Here is a 14410-nt window from a genome sequence, read left to right on the forward strand (position 1 = left end):
AAATAAGCAGTGCTTGACTCCTTTTATCATTCTGGTTTGACTTTGGGCACCTTGAGCAGTGTTTTCAGTTAGCAGCTCTTCTGGATTGGTACACAACCTATAGTTAGATACTGAAATATGTGGGCTGAATTTTGTGAGCAACTTAATGCCCAGCAATTAACGTCAACAGAAGCTGCAAGTGTTCTTATCCTAATAAATTTAGCTCAGTAAAGTATCTAGAAACATTTTTAGACTCCTCTAACATATGGCAGTTGTAAATGACTTGAGAAAGCTAAGAGGATGCCTAAGGACCAGTAGGACCAAGTTTGGGATTTTTGTTTCCCCTCCTTTTCTAATGACTAAAACCACTACTGGGATAAAGTCTTGATACAAGAAGGTTTATACTGTATTTCTGTGTTTTAGTCGGAGCAGTCTATTTCAAATGTGATCTTCTATGCATAAGAATTGCAGAATTGAGGAACAGTTTTATCTTGGTGATACGATACAAACTAAACATATTTTTAATGTCTGATATTTAAGCTTTCCTCTTGATAAGTGTTGACACTAAAAAGAGCACATGAACTAACAATAAAGGATTAGTAAAATAATGTGACAGAATGTTGTTGTTTTCTGCAACAGCGTAAGGCCTTTTCCCTGTCAAAACTGAATGAGAGAGGGCTGACTTTGAGAGGATCTGTAGTCTGTTTGGTGTGTTCAGCAGAATCACAGTGTAAGTCAGCTCTCCAGTTGGTGCCAAGTTGCAGAGTAAACTCTTATAATTGAGGAATTCATGAAAAGTTGCTCCAGACCCTATTTTCTTTTACTAAGAAACTGTTTTCTAGGTGTTGGCATCTGTCTTTTACAGCTGCTAAACTGCCCAGCTGTTGTTACACTTGCAGTATCTACAGTTGGAGGATGGAAGAAGAAAAAAATTCTAACAGGCATGTAGCTTTAAGGAACACCTTCAAAACAAATAAGTTTTATTTGGTCAACCCCTGGAAACATTCCAAAGCAAACAGCACTGTGATTAAATCAGAATAATGTTTACCTATTAGCAATTATAAGTTAGGTTTTAGTTTTGCTATCGATATGCGGGCAAGCCACTAGTTTAACTCACTTATGTTAAAGAGAAAAACATCTGTGAGTAGGCTGAGGTTTTAGAATCCTGTCATTTTGACTGATGCCACTGCATGGGTACAATAGACTTGTCTTGCTTTTCTAACTATATGGATAATAGAATCATAGAATGGTTTGGGTTGGAAGGGACCTTAGAGACCGTCTGATTCCAAACACCCTGCCAGAGGCAGGGACACCTTCCACTAGACCAGCTTGCTCAAAGCCCCGTCCAACCTGGCCTTGGTACTTTCCTCTTGAGTTCACTATTAAGAGATTTTTAGCAGCAGCAATCACTACATTATCTCTCTTTCTGCACATTTTCTTAGTGAATATTGTGAGTCATGGTCCCAAAGGATTCTGCAGTCCTTACTTCATTGAAATACTAAGCACTGTTGGCACTTGACTTTTTTTATACTGTTAACTCCCTCTTAAGGCAGAAGAAAGTTAGGTTCTTCCCTACTGTTTTCAAAGATTTTGGATTTGCAGATATTGTGTAAGTACTCGTACAAAAGTTTCTGCAAGGCAATACTAAAGTGATTTGGAGATGGTATACAAGACATGCTAGGAGCCACCTGTGCCCAGCAGCTGAAAAGCTACTGGCTGTTAGAGCATACTTAAAAGGAAACAGAATGGATTTTTCAGGAGGGAATGGTAGGGTATCTGCAGTAGCAGATGTAGGTGGCTGAGTCAAACGTAAATATAGCTGATTGGATTAATTGAGCATGTCTTCAAATGCCTGCCTTCTGGGGGTCATAGATAAAGATGAGATGGATGAGTAGGCAGAATAAAACTGTGCCCCAGTATATTTTCTGGCACTGGCTTATAGAATTCATATCTTCTCTCTTCCCCCCTCCACCCCAATAAAGGAATCTTAGAAAGGAGGCATTGGGATGTTTGCTCTAAACCTCTTCCAATTTTATAGGCATATGTACATCATGTAAGGTGGGGGTTTTTTAAATAGGTTTTTGTATTTGTATTTTAGGGAGACGGTGTTATGGTTTGTGAGGTTTGGTGGTTTTTTTAAAGCTTTCTGCTTCTGAAAAGCTTCTTTTTATTTCCCGTTTATTTCTTTTACCCCTTTTGCCTTTTAGTTTGGCATATCACAGAACCATCAGGGTTGGAAGGGATGTCTGGAGATCATCTAGTCGAACTCAAGGCAGGCCCACCTAGACCCCAGGTTACACAGGAACATGTCCAGGCAGGTTTTGAATGCTTCCAGAGAGGGAGACTCCACAACCCCCTGGTCAGCCTGTGCCAGTGCTCTGCCACCCTCAGCATAAAGAAGTTCTTCCTCATGTTGAGGTGAAAATTCCTGTGTTTTGTTTTATGGCCATTGCTCCTTGTGCTGTGCTGAGCACCACTGAAAGAGTCTGGCACCATCCTCCTGGTACCCACCTTTGGGATATTTCTATGCATTAATGAGATCCCCTCTCAGTCTCCTCTTCTCTATATGAAACAGGCCCAGCTCCCGCAATCTCTCCTCATAAGAGAGATGCTCTAGACCCCTGATCCTTGTGGCCTCTGCTGGACCCTCTCCAGTAGCTCCTTGTCTTTCTTGTGCTGAGGAGCCCAGAACTAGACACAGTATTCCAGATGTGGCCTCACCATGGTCAAGTAGAGGGGGAGGATCACCTCCCTTGACCTGCTGGCCACACTTCTGATGCACCCCAGAACACTATTGGCCCTTCTGGCCACAAGGGCACATTGCTGTAGTGAACTTATCCACCAATACTCACAGGTCCTTCTCAGCTGAACTGCTGGGAGGCATTTTGGTTAACTTTGGTTTGTCGTGTTCCTGGAGTAGATACCACCACTGAGACTGACTAAAAGTTTTCTTTACCTAATCTCCCAAGAGAAGATTGAGAGAGAATTTTGCTTTGATAAAACCACATTCACTTTCTACACGCAGTGGAGACTTGTTCACTGCTGTGCAGCCTTTGTACATTCAAATTCCTAATGTTACAATCAGTCATCACCTATTAAAATGTTAATATTGAAGGAAGTGTGGATGTGTAGCTGCCCTGCTGGGTTATGCTTTATTCAGAGAAGATGTTTGTTTAATGATTCATATGTTTGTGGAGTTTAAGAAAATACTTCTGTTCTCTTTAGAATTGTTATTATTAAAGTCTTAGCATAGAAATTAACCCCAAAAGTCACAAGGATTGGGTGATTAAAGCCAGTAAAGTAGCACCAGGAGTTTATTTGCCTTATTGGCATACTGAAAACTAGGAGAGCAGAAGAAGAAAGGAATATGCTTACCTTAGTGAGAGAAGTGTGAAAGTTGAAGTAATACTGAATGCTAGATAGCATGTAGATGGATTTTAATGATTACCTCACTCTTATGTAGTCTAAAATAATAAATAAATAAGTAGGATTTCTGTTGTAGGTAAACATATTCAGGGTTTACCACATTATCCTGACCTTGCTTTCTTCTCCTGTAGTAAAAAACTCAGAAAAGCAATTCCTCATGGTATAACACTGCGATAAATGCACAATTTACAGAGGTGGATTTCCAAGGTTAAGAAAAACATCAACTGGTAGTTTTCCTTGGAGGAATGCTTTTTTCTCCTCCTTCATGCAGTTGTCAGAGTGTAAACCTTGTCGAGCTGTTTTCTTCAGCCTTCCCAACAAATTCAGAGCTGCAGTGCTTTTCTGAAGCTGTGTGGGAGCTGGGTTTGCTCCTATGACATTTAGCACTACTGTTCTTTGGAAGGAGGAAAAAACAACGTATGCAAAACAGCTTGGTTGAAGGTAATGATGATTTATGGTGTTTTGATTTGGTCTTACCAAACACAAGAGAATGTGTGCTTGTAAGTGTGTGTATGCATAAATGTTTGTGCATGCTTGCTAATCATTTATTGTAAAAATTAAGGTAATTCTCCAGTTTTCATTCAGACCCCTAGCTGTGCAAGCATAACACCGGAAGAACAGAATCATGTATAGTGCCAATTACAAAAGATGAAGGAATATGTTTATTAAAATTCTATGTGAGCTGTGAGTAAGATGACATTTAGTACTTTGTCATGAATTCCCTAAGTCAGGAGATACTAGATCATTTTTATTGCAGATAGAGTGGATCTTGTTGATGACTGGCCATTGTGCAGACTGTGCTAAAGGCTGGGCTAAGTGCAGCTGAAATCTTTGAGGATGCTTTGTTCCAACCAAAATAAAGGAAACCGATTTATAGCGTTTTAATAGTGTATCACGTCTCATACCAGTCTGCTGTCATAAAGAAGTGAGAGGCAATTATATAGAAAAAAGTGCTGTGCCTTTGTGTGGTTTATTTCACTTAATTTTCAGGTAGTGGAAAGCATGTGATTGCGTAGCTATGGCATCTTGAAGTGTTGCTGCTTTAGCCTTCTATTCTTATAGTCGACAAATGTAGGAGGGGTAAGTGAGAGAGAGAAAAGGTTTGGAAGGTGTAAAGAAAACCTTAATACTAATATTGCTCTGTGTGTTTCATGTGGACAGGTACAAGGGCATGCGTGTTCATATGTGCTAATCTTGAATGCTTTACTTGAGATCTCTTAGGTGAGCACATTTAATGTATTTAGATGGTAATTTCTGTTTTGCAAGTTTCTTCGTAATGTTATGTGCTGTACATGTTCTCTGAATGGAATGGAAAGCATTTAAATGTATAATTTTTTTATTCTTGCTGTTTTTCACCTGTATAATTTTCCACATAGAAGTATGGAAATTGCAGCATGTCCCAGAGGTACCAGTGTAAATGATCAAGCCCATGTAGTAGATGCAGCCTAGCTGCAGAGAGCTAATAGATTAATTTACCATTCTAATCACAAGGTAATATTGCCCTGGAAAAGCAGTACGCAGTGGCTACATATTAAATTCCATCTGTCAATTAATGCTACACTTGTAGCCTTTTAATTAAAAGAGAACCCAGAATTATAGCGATACTTGAGTTGGACTTCTCTGCATGGCTGGAAGGTGACATTGCAAGAAATGTGATTTCTCACTCTTCTCTTATTTTGGGCTGACCATAATTTTGCGTAGATGCTAAAAAGCATGTCAAAACGATCAGTAGCTTCTATACAGGTAACTGGGTGGGAGAAATGTTCTTAGAACAGAGATTAATTTGTGATACATATAGGCTATCACATGTTGGATATTTTGTTATCACCTTTGTCATTGTGGGGACTCACCTATGGTAGACAGAGAGAATAAACAGCGGTAGCATCACCAGCTCTCCCAACAGTATATTCAGCCTCATGCTGTTTGATGTTTCCATTGCAATGCCAAGGTCTCAGTTTTCCTGTTTACATAAGAATTTTGATTTCTGTTGTCATTGATGCAGAGGAAATCTTGAGAATTTGAATAAAAAAAGAATTAGAAATCAAACAGTGAAATTCAGATTTATTTTTGAAGCCAGTCTCAGGGTATTTTTGGTATCTGACTTACGATCTTTCTGAACTGCTGGGAAACACTTCTAGAGCAGTTTTGATTTCATACTGCCCCCATTTTGGTGGCTTCTGTTACTGCATACTTTCTTTTAGTGAAAGAACAGCCAGAATTTGTATTTAAAATGTGGGTGTCAGAAGGTTAAATACCCACGGAAAAGCTAAATGGCTCAGCAGGTATAAACCATCATATTGATTCTGTTGCACTTTTGCATTCAGGCACAGAAATGTAGCAACCCACACTGGAAAACTTTAATTACACCCTTGTTAATAAGCCCACTGCTCCATTAGTAACAGGACCAGTTGAATGTTTAAGTAGACAAGATTTTACATTGCCTGATGGAGCAGTGCTAACGTAAAATGAAGAGGGTTTTATTGGGCACAGTGGTGGTTGAAATGAGCACTGGAATGTAGGTGTAAAGAAGAGAAACTCCTGCTATGCTATTCTTTCATTTTTTTGTTCCTGCCACTGTTTCTGCTGGTACATTTTGAGCAGCTGGATGCTAGAGCAGAGCAGGCACTGGGCTCTGCTCACACTGAAACGCCTCAGTACTTGGGACTAATGCCAGGACTAGGCCGTGGCTAAAACCCCAGGAAGAGATCTGTAACAGCTGCTGCACTGTACTTCCCTTGCTAGAAGTTGAGGAACAAGCCTAGTGTAGGCACAGCCTATCTAAGTACACACATTGCTCGATGGCCTTTTCAACCTGGCAGGTTCAGATTGCAGAACTATGTGCGATGGAGACTGAGATCACGGTTAATCATTATTGAGCTGGGTGTAGATGGGATCATGAAATGCTGGTCCTGTCATTCTCTTGAAACAATGCCTTTATTGGCTGCCAGGAAGCTATTTGGCAGGTCCCCTCATGTGCTTTCCCTCAGAAAAGTTGGCTGGAGAGTGACCGCGCTCTCATGGGAAGCGTTTGAAGCTGAGCTTGCTTGAAGGCTGAGAGACTGCTGTGTTTAGCCAGGTAGACCAAGTGCCAGGAATTAATTAGTTTCACCCTATGCTACACAGCAGAAACACAAGAAGCGGCTCTGATCTTGCGATTGACTCTGCAGGTGGAGTCTTGCACTGTGGTGAGGTTTCCCATAACTAAAAAGCTTTAAATCAGAGGTCAGGGCTCTGTTGTAAGTAGATGAACCCAAACTCGCACGTACCAGATCTCACAAGCTTCTTTATAAGCAAACAGGTTAAAATATGTAAAATGAAAGAAGTCACATGCTTTGTTGTTGAGACTTGTTGGGTTTTTCCTTAAGCTGGAAGAGGGGATTGTTTTGATGATTTTACTTTGTATTTGACAGTACCTGTGTGAAACCACACCTGATGCATGTTTAAAGTAACTTCAAGAAGGATGACAATATTTTTCTCTATTATACTTCTGTTTGTGACTTGCTGGAAACTGGGTTTATTTCATTATTTTAATAAGCTTTTTGTTGCAATTGTGTTTCTCAGCACATTCCCAGGGGAGGCTTTAGCTGCCGCTCTGAGAATTCATTGTAAAAGCAATGCTCCTGCCTGCTGGGCAAACTGCTGCTGCTGCAAATACAAAATCATGAATTCTTGGCATAATTCTAATCTACTAATAGGGGATTCATCTTGGGAGAACAAGTTCCTCTGGTGTTTCAGATTTCCTGTTGGGTCACAAATGCATAGATTACTTCTATAATCCTATACGATGTCAAGGAAGATATCCTGGCTAGCTTACACTGAGATTTTTGGTCATCTTCCATTTTCTACCTTGTTCCTAAACAACCTCATTCTTCTATTAAAAAATTATGACATTGTAGCTTGTTAGAATGTTCTGGCATCTTACTGTCAATATATTTTCTTTTTAAATCTCAGTTCTTGTTTGGAAAAAGGTGCAGTCTTTGAAGAGTTTAATTCATGTAAATACATCAGTCCTGATGGTTACAAAGATCTCCTTATGGAACATTTGTGGTCAGGAGCTTGTGATTAAGTAGAAGGAAGTTATGGAGTAAGTTGCTTGCAAGCAGGTCTCCCCTGTTCTTAGTCCACTTATTTTCATCACTGGTGCTCCCAGAAGGGTATTTTAGCTGGATGTTGCCCCTTAAGGCCCCTTACTCTATGTCTGTGCCCTCCAAGCCTGCTGTGAGCACCAGCCCTGTGCCTGGCTTTCCTTCAAAGGAGCTGAAGCCTTATGGCTGGATGGGGACCCACTCATCCTCTCTCCCTCCGTGCTCTCCTATTTGGAGAGCCTTGCTGTGCCATATGGGTGGTGAGAACACCCGTCATCCTTCCTCAGATGATTTACCAACCCCCAAAAAGCTGTGTTTTCCTCTCAGTATTCATTCTGACATGATGCACATGCAGCATCATACAGCTACCTTCACCTTTATTGTCCTCTTTCCTGATCAATCTATATATGTTTATACCAGAATTCTACTTATTGTTAATATAGGAGTAATATTTGGATGGGGACTTTTGTTATAATTCCAATTGTTCGGGCTCTTCCTTGATGCTTTGCAAGTGCTTGAATTAAGGTATAGATGTTTCAGTTGTCTCTCACTATTGGTGCATGATTTCTTTGGCCAGGCTCGGCACTGTCACATTACTGACCACGTTGCCTATGTGGCTATTGCTGCTTTTGCCCTGTCTGCTGTTCTACGTGGTGGTTTTAATTGTCCATTGACATGTCTGTACACTTTTTCTTCTGCATTTCTTAATGTAAGTTTGGGATCTGAATCATGTCAGATCGGATGCTAGAGAGGCCCAGCACTGGCCCAGGAACTCTGGTTTCCATGAATGTGTGTGTCTGTGATCCAGCACCCCTTACCCTAGAGCTTTCTGTTCATCCTTCTTTCATAGAATCATAGGATGGTGAGGGTTGGAAAGGACCTTAAGATCAATTACTTCCAATCCCCTCACCTAATTCCAGTCCTCATCTTTATCTTGCTGCAACGTCTTTCCTTTCCTCAGAAGCCAAACCTGAGGTGTTGCCCCTTGCATTGGTGAAGATGCCTTGGCTCAGCCCCTGTCTGTGCAGGTTTGGCTGAGCATGGCAGAGAAAAAATAATAAAAAGGCAAGGGTTTGTTAAGGGGTGTCCTCAAACTCTTCTTTTACTAAAATACATGCTGCTTATGCCTTCTGCCAGCATCTCTTCTTGATGTCTGTATTAAGTCCTTTTTTTTTTTTTGTCTAGGGTGAAAAAATTGGGCATGGGAGAGGGGAAGGGTGATTGACACCAGATTCATAGAAATAAATGAAATTGTCAGCAAAAGAGAGAGCTCTCTTTCTGCCCATAATAAAATACTGTGTGTGAAATTGATTGATTTTTAATTTTGTTGGTACGTATCTCGCCAAATAGATAGTTAGGGATAAGCTAAATGTATTTTGACTTCTTTTTGGTTTAGTTTTTTCATCTAGTTCAGATACACCCAATATTTCCCCAATATTTCCCATAAAAAGTGACCAAGAATGGGAATCTACTGTGATGATACAATTCATTACATGTTAGGAGTATAAATATTCTCTGAAAGAAAAGAGAATGTAGTGCCTTTCGATGCGATCATGCTTTATTTTACCTTACTTATGGCTCCTACCTATTATGGGGCTGGAGTACCGGATCCTCTTTTCCCATCAGCTGATGGGATTATTGTGAAACAAAGGCCTGTGACTGCCTGGCTACTGGTTGTCCAGAAGGCTGGAGGTACATTTTTGCTGCAACTGTCATGTTTACGACACTTCCCAAAAGTATTTTGCAAATTCAGGAAAGAGCATGTTTAAAAATCAGAGTAAATATAACCCATTTATGGGACAGGGTATGAGTCCACTGTGACCTGAAGTACCTGCCTGGCGTCCAGAGGATTTCCCCTTTTCTGTGTGCAGGGGTGCTCTTTAAAATCTGAAAGACAATAGTTAGCACTACCATAAACTTCATCAAGTGCCTGGTGCCTTCTGCATTTACATCAGTTTAGTATCTGAGCACGTATACCTCTTAAATATTTTAAGTGTCACGGGAGCCCAGAGGGTAGGTCGATGCTCCCATCTGTCTTGCAAGACGTAAAGTGACTTTCCCAAGGTGATGCAAGTATCTCAGCAGTCATATACCAAAAAATGCAGCTCATTGCCACGGATTTCAGTCCGTTTTGCTTAAAACCAGAAGTCTCTTGGCAAGTAATTTGCCTGATGCAATGCAGTTTAGGGTGTTAAGATTGCAATTAATCAGAGCCAGACCTTGTGTGGTCCATGTATGCAGCATAAACAGAGCTGGTCTCTTAAACAAAATGATTCACTTTCACAGAACTCGTCAGTGGAAGAAACTGTTAAGAACCACGGGCTTCCTGCCCACTGCAAGGTACTGCACGTCAGTGCAAGTAGCTCTGCATGGGGCATAATGGCTTGTGCTTCACAAGAAGCACTTCTGACAGAGACGATCCAGCCTTGATCTGAAGCCCAAGAAATTGATAGTCTGCTGCCACCCGCAGCCCATTGCTGCGGGGAACTGTCAGTCTTGCTGCTCCCATGCTTGCTGCTTGCTAATCAGAGCTTCCCTGGCCGTGTCTTCCATTAATTCAGCAAATCGCTGTCTCTGCTGAGTTCTCACCATCATTTCCCTGTGAAGGTCAGTGTGTTGTGCAGGCAGACCACCCGCATGTAGATTTCAGGGCTAGCAGGACCAGACTGAGCTGCTAAAACCTGAACTGTTTCCTCCATCCTTTTTGAATACCACTTTGGCTCTTTCCTGTGCAGCTCCAGTTTTCCAACGTTATTTTAAAGATCTGCAGGCCAGAACTGAACCTGTAATTCCATTTTTGCTTGGGTGATTTTTTCTGAAAGGGTAAAATATCTCAGAGGAGTGTGCTGTCCCTCCCTGCCACAGCGCTGTGCTAAGAGGCCAGGCACACTGCTGGAGCCCACAGCCACGTTCAGGCTTGTGGCACTCTGAACGCAGGCTTTCGTTTCAGAGGTATGGCCAGAACTTCTCATCCAGTCGTTTTCAGTTTTGCATTTATACCTTGTGCATCTTCTGGGGTTTTTTGTCTTTTTTTACTCCTTTATTTTTTTTTTTCCCAATGTTGCGGGGGAGCATGTTTCGATTTGTTGTTCTTTTCCTCAGCTCCTCAACCTGCAGTGGTCTGGATCTCTGTATAACCATGCTGTCCTCATTAATTTCTCTGCCAGTCTAAGTTATCAGCTGCAAATTCTGAAATGCTTATTTATTTCCATCACTGGTGATTTACATTATGGAACGTCACTCTAGATATTGTGATTTGATGGTACTTCCCTGTTTACCGGTACTTTGGAGCTCAAGCATTGACCCTATACCTTACTCAAAGCTGAGCATGTAATTTAGGACATTGAAGACAAAAGTAGTGGAGTTTGGTGAGATGAAAAGCGGGTAGTTCATTTACATTCAGGCTATTTACACATGTGGTTTGATCTGTTCTGTTTCCAAGAATGTATTGAATGTGCCATTCTTTGTGTCTGAAATAGTAGCAGAATAACCTAGTGGTTACTAAGGTAATGAGAACCCACCGTTCCCTCACCAGTTCATGTGAATAAAGTATGGAATTTAATTTCACCCTGTGTTACCTGAGGCAGCTCCGGCATCTGATAAAACAAGTGATCTTCACATTCTTCTCTTCCCTTCTGATTTTCATTGAAAGATTGAGATGTTTCTCTTTGTGTAAATAAATGTGGCTGCCCTGCGGATGGCAGAGGAGAAAGTAGCCTCAGGATTACATCTTTTGTCTTGCAGCTCTTTTTCCTCAGTGACTCAAAATATATTTGTCTTCATGCCGAAATGCTTCTATCGCATGTGATCAGGATTGAAGATTCAGCACCATCGAGTTCCTCTTTTTATTTTTCTCTTGATACACAACTTACATGTTTGGTATCTGCTCTTGTACTATGGATTGCAGGCATAGCATAAGTGTGCATCCCAGATTAATTTCTTAATCAAAGGGAGGAAGGTGCCTTTCTGACTGTGTATCACAAAGCAATATGGTAAAAACACGGGTTTGCACAGGCAGGACACCAGTAGGTGAGGGATGAGATACTTACTTATGTGGGGAAATGGTTATTGACAGGGACTGTCACTGGCCTTGGGAGTGCAGGCAGCAGACAAGAAATCCAAAGGAGCGAGCTCTGAGTGCTGTGCAACCAGGCAACAGTACACCCCAGAACGTCTTGACTTTGTAATGGAAAAAGAGAATCCGTATCAAGCTACTCAGCAGCTAATCAATCACCCGAGTCCAGCAGGCTGGGCAGGGAAGATTGTATCTCTCACGTACACAAGGAGGAAGAAGTGGCAGCTGGGGCATGGGACTGAGTTGTGCTTGAAGTAAGGGGATCTATTGTAAGAGAAAGGCAGCTCGTTTGCTGCATTATGGGCCTGCAGAATAGTGTTCCTGCTTTTATATGCTACGGATTGTGAACAAATTAATCTCTTAGCCATGGTACAGTGATAACAAGTCCCGGGTCAGTCACAAATACAGCTTGTCACAAGTGGGGTATTTTCGCCTAATAGCTATTGGAATATCAAACCTTCATATTCCAGTAGCCTATCTGCTCAGAGAAGTAGATCAGGGAGATGAAGTGGACAGCTGGCATAATATATGGACACTTGAACCCGGAAACGAAAAGACAGCTGCTGGATCTAATTTTAAACACAAGTCTTGATCAGATCCATTTCGATCCTGGTTGTCCCAATACAGCAAAGTCATTAGCGGGAGTCGAGAGGTGTGAAGTTGAAGATACGGGCAAAAAGCTTTTTGTGAGAAGGGGAATCACCCTGTTGCAGTTATGGTATTTCCATTTCTCACAGTGAGTATTGTCAGCTTACAGAAAATGTGAGTGGAATGTGAGTTCTGGCTGGTCTAATGCTGCTTATACAGGCAGCTTTTCTGGGCTGGCTTACTGGGCAGTGGGACACGCTGTCCCGCAAGCACAAGGGCAGGCAGCGCTGCTTCAGATTAGGAAACTCTGTGATAGTGTGGGGGGTTTCTAATATTTTAAAATAATATACGGTTACAGCCTTGGCCAGGTTATAATTCTGAGTTTTACATCAGGGGTCAGGAATGCGGCGGGCATTAGCAGCGGCCTGGAGTGCCATCTAGTGGGGCTCTGCGGAGCTACCTTCGTTTTGGTTTTGGTTTAACAAGTACAGAAATAACCACAAGTAACGCTGTATTGGTATAATTCTTCGTTTAAGATGAGGAAATTAGACATTTTATTAATTCAGCAGCTGGATAAGTATTTTCAAGTTTCTGTTTTGCTTTCAGAATGCTATCACCAAGTTGATTTTTTTGTTTTCAAAGAATCATAAATGATAGAATGGTTTGGGCTGGAAAGGACCTTAAGATCATCTAGTTCCAACCCCCTGCCATGGGCAGGGACGCCTCACACTAGACCATGTCGACCAAGACTCTGTCCAACCTGGCCTTGAACACTGCCAGGGATGGAGCATTTACCTCTTCTGTGGGCAACCCATTCCAGTGCCTCACCACCCTCACAGTAAAGAACTTCTTCCTTATATCTAACCTGACCTTCCCCTGTTCCGCTTTCTGTCTTAACCTTTCAGCTTTCCTGCCTCCTGTACAATTGAATCCTGTTCTTGTTGATTCAACACAAAGGCCTTGAAATGACAGCTGCCAAGGATGGTCTATTTTGAATCTTCTACCCCGTGTTTGCCTATGTGTTGTTTTGAAGCATGCATTTCTGTGTGTACCTCCCATCTAATGCTCTTCTCATCCACAGGCAAGTTCGGAGGTACCAAAGTTGCGAAAGGAAGACCAAAAGGCACGGAATGCACTCTTAGCTGATATCCAGCAGGGAACTCGCTTAAGAAAAGTGACTCAAATCAATGATCGCAGCGCACCACAAATTGAGAGTAAGTGTGTGCCCCTGAGCAAGGTCCTGGGTGAGCTTCCCTCAGTCGTGGAGGTCAGCTGGACAGTGTTCAAACTGAAGGGCTGCATCTTCACAGGGCTCTAGGATGCGGAGAGGGGACACTTTCTAAACTTGCATCTTGCTCGAAGATCAGTAACTATCAACACTTCATAATAGCTCTGTAACTGGATATCGCCTTAACAGGGATTCCTCATCCAAAAAAAATCACAAATGAAGAAACCTTTGAGAGTTTCTCAATAAAATATTTGCTTAAGTGGGAATTGTTGGCTCTAGTGGAAGAGTTGTTCTTTACTAAATAAGAACAAAAAATACCAAAGAAATCTGGAAGCATAAATTTAATGTTGGCTAACACAACTTTTCTGGTGTCATTATTGATGTGAGATTACAAAGTACCAGACGGTGCTTTGCTCCAAGATATGGGTCAGAGAGTAATGGCAGTTCACTGTATTACCAGTAACTTTCCTTGCTGAGTCTGCCTGAAGAGGAAAAAGCCTGGTCTTGGCTGTGTTTGGTGCCGAGTCTTAGCAGTGTGAGGATGAAGTGACTTTCTGATATACCCTGGTTTTTTATTCTTTCTAACAGAACCCAAAGGAACTAACAGAGATGGAGTTAATCCAGCTGTTAACAAAAGCGGCTCCCCGCAGCCCCTGGGAGGCTTGTTTGCGGGTGGCTTTCCTGTCCTCAGACCAGCAGGCCAGAGGGACATGTCGGGTAAGGGCTTCATTTGTGTCAATGAATAGCTGGGGGGAAGTGTAATTTGGGGTAAAAGTACCTTGCCATGAGCTTTATTGATTGATTTCTAATGGGGTTTTTTCTGAAGCCTTAGTTCATCATGTGCCTATGGAAGGCTCAATTAATAATGATGTGCTTAAAAGCATCTTTCTAGATCTCAGGTGCCTTGTTCCATTTTAAATGCAAATAATAAGCTGTCTCTACATGAGGTAGGAAAGAAATTGAATAGATTGTACAGGGGTTTAATTGAGGCTTTTTATATTAGTTTAATGAAAACTTTTAATCGTGCCT

The 14410-nt window shown here is 41.7% G+C and overlaps 1 protein-coding gene across 1 annotated transcript in view; it reads left to right on the forward strand.

Moving 5' to 3' along the window:
• The window catches only part of WIPF3 (WAS/WASL interacting protein family member 3), a 37005-nt gene that overhangs the window by 14445 nt on the left and 8150 nt on the right, over nt 1–14410 (forward strand). Inside the window, exons 5-6 of the mRNA XM_030479127.1 lie at nt 13235–13367; nt 13970–14098. Of these exons, the coding sequence (XP_030334987.1) occupies nt 13235–13367; nt 13970–14098 (262 nt within the window). The remainder of the gene's footprint in view (nt 1–13234; nt 13368–13969; nt 14099–14410) is intronic.

The sequence above is a fragment of the Strigops habroptila genome, chromosome 1, assembly GCF_004027225.2.
Source record: "Strigops habroptila isolate Jane chromosome 1, bStrHab1.2.pri, whole genome shotgun sequence".
NCBI lineage: Eukaryota > Metazoa > Chordata > Aves > Psittaciformes > Psittacidae > Strigops > Strigops habroptila.